Source organism: Humulus lupulus, chromosome 7, assembly GCF_963169125.1.
Source record: "Humulus lupulus chromosome 7, drHumLupu1.1, whole genome shotgun sequence".
NCBI classification, from domain to species: Eukaryota; Viridiplantae; Streptophyta; class Magnoliopsida; order Rosales; family Cannabaceae; genus Humulus; species Humulus lupulus.
In genome coordinates this window covers 185,259,483-185,266,120 of record NC_084799.1, presented here as the reverse complement: position 1 = coordinate 185,266,120, position 6,638 = coordinate 185,259,483, and the positions used below count along the sequence as shown (strand labels likewise).

Genomic DNA, 6,638 nt, shown 5'->3' with positions numbered 1-6,638 from the left:
TGACTAGCTGCTCAGCCGCCACAGTTGGGAATTAGGCAGGGACGCGAGAACCAGAAATGTCTATTTTTCCTTAGTATGGTTGATGGTTGTCTGTATTTTGGGAATTCTGTAAATCAACTTTTAAACTCTATTTCTTTTTGGGATCCCGTGTATAAAACTGTTTAGTTATATAAAGTGAAACTTTTGAGACCAAAACCCTTTTTAACCCTAGCTCATACATGTTTAGTGACACGTTTTTAAATTAATGAATTGATTAGCAAGTCCTGCACCTTTATAAGTACACAGTGTAGCGGTCTTGGCTATCTAGGGCGTTACACCTACAGTCCCTGTCACCACAGCTCCGGGTCCCCAATTCTCGCCTTACACTCGAGTGAAAATGAGTGTTATGAGTGCCCCACAGTAAAGTCTAGTTGTTCCTCAAGCCGACTACAGTACCACTTTCACTAGATATGGACTAGTTCCTGCTAGATTTAATGTTTTTCAGCCTGCTTTCAGTGCTGGAGCAGCTGCCCCCACCTAGTCATTTGAGCCAGCGAGGGCTCAAGCGAAAGTAAGTGTAGGGGAAAAGGCAAAGGAAGTAAGAAATCAAAGAGAGTTGATGCTCCTGAGGAGAAATATGATCATGAGAACTCTGAGTACACCAACCTGGTTGATATTCCTGAGAATATTTCCACACCCAGAGAACAACAGGTCCACTACCGGAGACCCCTGCCCATCCAAAGAGAAAGGGAGCGAAGGGGCACTACGAATTCTTGCAAGTTTCATAACGATATTGGACACCATACCAACGAATGCAGACAACTTTGTGATGAGATTGAGAATCTCATCAAGTTAGGGCATCTTCACCAATATGCTAGGGATGGAGCACACCCAGCTCAGGCTCCAGCCTAGGCTCAATTCCCATTCCAACAAATGGCACCTCCACATGCTCAATGCCATGTGTTGGCTACTTCGCAGCCCGTGGCCCATGGACCTCCTCCAGTCAACGGACGATTAGGGACCATCTCTGAGGGACCCTACTTGGGGGGCACATCAAGGGGCTCAGACAACAGGTACGTGAGGGCCCTCAACCATGATGATGAAGTGCTTTCATTAGCCCAACTCCCGACACAAATGCGCTGGATGACGGACCATATCATAACTTTCTCCAAGGACGATGCTCAGAGAGTGCACTTCCCCCACCACGATCTATTAGTAATTAAGAGCCTGATATCCAACAAGAAGGTGGCTAGGATCCTAGTGCATAAAGTGAGTTCGGTGAACATCCTTTTCAAGAAAGCCTCCAAGAAGATCGGGCTTATGACAAGTGATTTGTCCCCATGCACCTCGACAATTTACGGGTTCTCAGGTGAACATTTGATTCCCATGGGGCAGATCAAGATGTTAGTGACACTTAGAGAAGTTCCGTAGTGAGCCTTCAAATATTGCACCTTCGTGGTGTTGGACTGCTCTTCCACTTATAACACCATCTTGGGCCATCCGACCATGGTGGGGTTTGGAGCAGCCACCTATATTCGCACTACAAGAAATCTGATATTTACCTACCAATATTTTACCTACCAATATATATTGGTAGGGAAAGTAATGTTTTGCCTACCAATATTTATTGGTAGATAAAATTAGTAGGTAAATGCTAGTCTATTATATTATATTTCTGAACAGAGCTTTACCTACCAATAATATTAGTAGGTAATGATCTTTACCTATATATATTATGAAGGGAAATTTTTTCACCATTCCCGCTCAATTTTCCCTCCGTTTTTTATTTTCATTATATTATTTTATTATTATAAATGCTTATTTGGAAGCTTATGTGGAGTAAATAAGCTTATGTGTTAAATTTGTTGTAATACGTGTCTGCCATTTGGCCTATTAGATATTAGTTTTAATCAATTAAATAAATAAGAAAATTTTAAAATAAAAAAAAATCTGAAACATCATTTCTCTTTCCCTCTTTTCCTCTATCTTCCCCGAACCCTCCTTCTCTCTCTCACTGTGTTGCCTCTGCCAGGCCCGAACGGCCATCGTCCCATCGCCGAAGCCGTACACGCGCCAGCCCAATCGAACCACCGGCCCTCGAAACGTCGACCCCCGCGAGATCACCACCATACGCGCTGCCCAGGGCTGTCAACCAACGGTCCGAAGCCGTCCGCCTCTTGCGTTTTCCGGTGAGATTCCAACTACCCCGAGCCTCTTGTTTGACGATCTGTGATTAGTTAGGTAGTAATACATGTTTTCTAATGTTATTTTGGTATATGGGTTTGTAATGTTTTATCTTAAATGGTTCTCTTTCTCACTTTGTTTTCTCTCACAAAGAGAGGATCCTATGCTATTAGTCCGATCAATTTACGGCAAGGCTACGACGGTGACGGGGGAGAGGCGTGGGTCTGGGCTCGTGGTCTGGGTAAAGAGAGGCTTTGGTATGTCCATATGGTTAAATATTATGGGTAGCATAAGCGCTCAATTTATAAAAATATTTAAATGAGGGAAAAGGATCTTAAAGCTGCTCTAAGTACTTGGTTTTTACTTTTTAATATCGTTTAGTAATATGTTATATGGGCTTTACCTATTCTCTGTCCAATTAATTTTCCAAGAATGTATTCCATTTAAGTTGAATGGCATTGCTTTTACTTTTGAATTTGACACTGCTTTTACTTGCTTGACTGTTTTGATTGCAATTTTTTGGCTGTTTAGGAAGTGCTGATTCGATTTGCTGGTTTTGGACCTGAAGAGGATGAGTGGGTTAATGTAAAAAAGCACGTGAGGCAGCGCTCTCTCCCATGTGAATCCTCAGAGTGTGTTGCAATCCTTCCTGGAGATCTCATACTCTGTTTTCAGGTGGAACTCATTTAGTGTTATTGGAAATCATATTTTAACGGTTACAACTGTTTGCGTTTTCTTAAACATTAGGTAAAAAAACATTTTGCAGGAAGGTAAGGAGCAGGCTCTTTATTTTGATGCTCAAAGACGAAGACATGATGTAAGGGGCTGTCGCTGTAGGTTTCTGGTGCGCTATGATCATGATCAGTCTGAGGTATAATATTTTCTTATCTGTGTTTTATCTTTAAATTTTCTCATGTTCCATTTTTTTTTTATTAATTTTTCTTTTTGTCTTAGTAGAGAAGTGAAACTTCCAGATGTATGTAGAATTATTATTTAAAAAGAAATTGCTTTGTTTATTTTTTATAAGATACATTTAGAGCCCTGCATCTTGGACCTCCACTTATTCATTGAATCATTTGAGCTAGTCTCAAGTGGCAAAAGAAACAAATATTTGTTAAAGCCTATTGAATTAGTTTTCTTAACTAGGTCTGATATTTGGCACCAAGGACTGATTACTTTCTTTCAACGGCTGCAAATGGGGTACTGATAAAGTTGGGGATTTTTTTTTTATGTGCAATAATTTGAGCTAGTTGTCTTATTTGTCAATTTTTTTCTTCTCCTACCAGCCCTTCCTTTCACCAACTACACCAGCTGCACCGGTTCAAACGCCATTATCTACATGGATGTCTATTCAATCAAATGTAAATCATCCAGGAGTTTCAGGAGGGGGTATTGGCTTTGGTGCTCAAGGCAAACCAGGTTGTCGTACTGCTTTCTAACCTGTCTATCAAAATACTGGTTAAAGATCTTATGTTACTGATGTTAAAATCTAGTGCAAAATGTCTTTTGGATTCTGATTTTTTTATTTCTGCTATAGCTGCAATGGCAAAAAGGATCCTGGGGATTCTGAAGGTGCAATAAAAATGAGGTTCCCTGGAGTTTCAGAACCGGTAAAGTCTCAAAGCATGATAAGGACTAAACAATCTGGTCTTTGGATCAAAGCATTATTGTACTTATGCCTTTTCTGTAGACTATTTTCCCAGGAAATATTCCAGGTCAAAGTAACAACGAAGTGTTTAATCCGACTGATGACTTCCCCAAAACTGTTGCAAGATTACTAGATCAGGGATCTGTTACCACCACCATGGACTTTCATCCCACTCAACACACACTACTTCTAGGTAAATTTTTGTGAGCTTAACCTCTGAATTACAGTCATTTTAAGTTGTTATTTTGACAAGTTTCTTTTTGTTCAGTTGGAAATATCGTGGGAAATATAAGCTTGTGGGAAGTTAGCTCAAGGGAAAAGTTTATGTCACGAAGTATTCAGGTAGAGGACATTAGAGCCAGTTCAATGATATTAAATGCATATTTTCTTTTTCAATTAGTATACAACGATTATTGCATCACAGATTGTGTCACCACTCACCATTTCTAATGGACTTTCAGGCTGGTATGATTAAGCGAGTTTTATGGACCCTCGATGGTAGTATATTTGGTGAGTTTGAAGATATGTTTGGAGTATTGGTCATTATTTCATATTTCAGTTAAACTAAACTAGTTTATTAATTTTACATTTGACAGGAGTTGTATTTTCTAAAAACATCATGCAGCTGTATCATTATCGTGGTATAAATGACATTCGACAGCACTTGGAGGTAGAACATTGAATATATTTCTCTTATCAATTGTATGGACGCTTTATTCTCCCTTTCTAATAATGTTTATTATATTATCTACAGATTGATGCCCATGTTGGCAGTGTAAATGATCTTGCATTCTGTAAACCATCCATGCAACTATGTGCTATAACCTGTGGTGATGACAAGACCATTAAGGTTGGTTAGAAAAGAAAGAAAAAAATAGATTATTTCGTTGGCTGTGGTAAACATTGCTTTATTTAAAGGTTTTATGGATCCTATATATAGGTGTGAATGTGGCTACTGGTGCAAAGTTGTATACCTTTGAAGGCCATGCTGCTCCTGTTCATTCAGTGTGTCCTCATAACAAGGGGAGTGTTCATGTACGTGTACAAGATTTATCATTAATTATTATTATTATTATCTATCTTTATGAATAGTTTGGAACTGATTGGAAAATTTTTAAACATAACTTGAGTTAATTCAAATACCATTATTGCTGTACTTTGGATTTATGATTTATCCTTATTTTCTTGCATTTTATCTACATCATTCAGAAAGTGATCGATCAAACCCTTGTAACTAATGGTACATAGAAAACATACTATTTCAATAGCTTTAGTGATGAATTTTTTGTAGATTGGCGAGGGGGAAAAGCTAGTGCGAGCCCTCTTTGGAGTTGCTAGTTGTCGTCAACCAGCTGTGATTTTTGTTGATGAAATTGATTCACTTCTCTCTCAGGTAAGGTATGTTCTTGATTTTATATTACTTCGAAGATATATTAGTTGCTCTTTTTCGCTCAGTGAGATGGAAGGCTTTGACAGTGGCAGTGAACAAATTCTAATCATAAGTATTGTTAAACGACTCAACTCGGCAGTAGTTCTGATACATGTGTCTTTTGAATTCTATGGCTGAAATTAACTCCATCTTTTTCCCGGTCTTTTTGGTATTATGCACTGTAAATTTGCTAATAGATTCCTCCTTCAGGAGCAACGAATCGGCCCCAGGAACTTGATGAAGTAGCACGGAGGCGACTTACGAAAAGGCTATATATTCCTTTACCTTCTTAAGGACTCTTGTGGAAAGTGTTTGAGGGTATGATCATTCGCTCTATACCTTTTTTCTTCTTTGCTTTTTGGTAACTTTCATTTGATTGATTTGGTATATACTTGAATATATATATTTGCAGCTTAGGAATACAAGAACTGGGCAACCATAACAGCAAGGATTGTGGATCAGTGCAGCAATGGGGGCTTAGATTTGGACTTTAACATTATATTTAAGCCATTAGACACCAATGGAATTGGATATCAACAGGGTTCTCTCCAAGTGGGCTACACATTTGTCAATTGTGGGGATTAGTGATGATGATCGATTTAGCAGTACCATTCTCGAAGATATAAATCTCTTGGGATGTAATTAATAACAATATATACCAAAAACATTATGCTTATATATAAATATATATATATATATATAAAGCTGATATATGACTTTGTTAAGCTTAAAGTCAAAAGACTTAATAAAACTTTTGGGAAGTTTGTTCCAAAGGGTATATCCTCAGCACTTGTGAAATGTTCTTCTTGATAACATAATAAAATTTGTACCATGTTGTATGCTTCTGTTTTTATCCAATATTTACAGGAGGATTATCATAGCTCAATTTGTGGTTATATATATATATATATGTGTGTGTTATTAAATAACTGTTATTATCTTTTACCTACACATAATTATTAAATTTGAACAAAATATAAATTGTGTAACAGACCAATAAAATAATGCTATGTGGACTAATAAAATAACACCACGTAGGATGCCACATATGATGCCACGTAGGATGCCACGCAAGATGCCACATATGATGCCACGTCATCAGACACGTAAAACTACAAAAACCATGTCAGCATACACATAGGATGCCATGTCATCAAACACATCATCTGATGACTCATCAATTTATTTATAACTTAGTGGGGTCCACTGATTCTTTTACCTACCAGTGTTAATAAGTGTAGGTAAAGACTCTTTCCCCACTAACCTTTACCTACCAATCTCTACCAATTCAATATTGGTAGGTAAACCATATTACCCACCATTAGGCTAGTTTTACCTACACTTACAATTGGTAGGTAAAGACCCCATTTTCTTGTAGTATCGCCATTTGTGCATGAA

The 6,638-nt window shown here is 38.1% G+C and overlaps 1 protein-coding gene across 6 annotated transcripts; it reads left to right on the top strand.

The window, feature by feature from the left end:
- The first annotated feature begins 1,928 nt into the window (after positions 1-1,928).
- LOC133788923 (topless-related protein 1-like) lies at positions 1,929-6,083 on the top strand. 6 transcript variants are annotated; one of them, XM_062226585.1, is made up of 16 exons: positions 1,929-2,168; positions 2,317-2,420; positions 2,695-2,838; positions 2,930-3,034; positions 3,310-3,363; positions 3,450-3,585; positions 3,701-3,773; positions 3,854-4,004; positions 4,080-4,153; positions 4,273-4,321; positions 4,408-4,481; positions 4,566-4,661; positions 4,752-4,846; positions 5,103-5,204; positions 5,451-5,558; positions 5,653-6,083. In XM_062226585.1, the coding sequence occupies exons 6-13, from the start codon at positions 3,503-3,505 to the stop codon at positions 4,755-4,757; spliced, it is 606 nt and encodes a 201-aa protein (XP_062082569.1). In that variant the 5' UTR covers positions 1,929-2,168; positions 2,317-2,420; positions 2,695-2,838; positions 2,930-3,034; positions 3,310-3,363; positions 3,450-3,502; the 3' UTR covers positions 4,758-4,846; positions 5,103-5,204; positions 5,451-5,558; positions 5,653-6,083. The 6 variants fall into 6 exon arrangements, with proteins under 6 accessions (XP_062082569.1, XP_062082573.1, XP_062082568.1 ...); XM_062226589.1 differs by lacking the exon at positions 3,310-3,363 and having other exon boundaries at positions 3,450-3,582; XM_062226584.1 differs by lacking the exon at positions 3,310-3,363.
- The last annotated feature ends 555 nt before the right edge of the window (positions 6,084-6,638 follow it).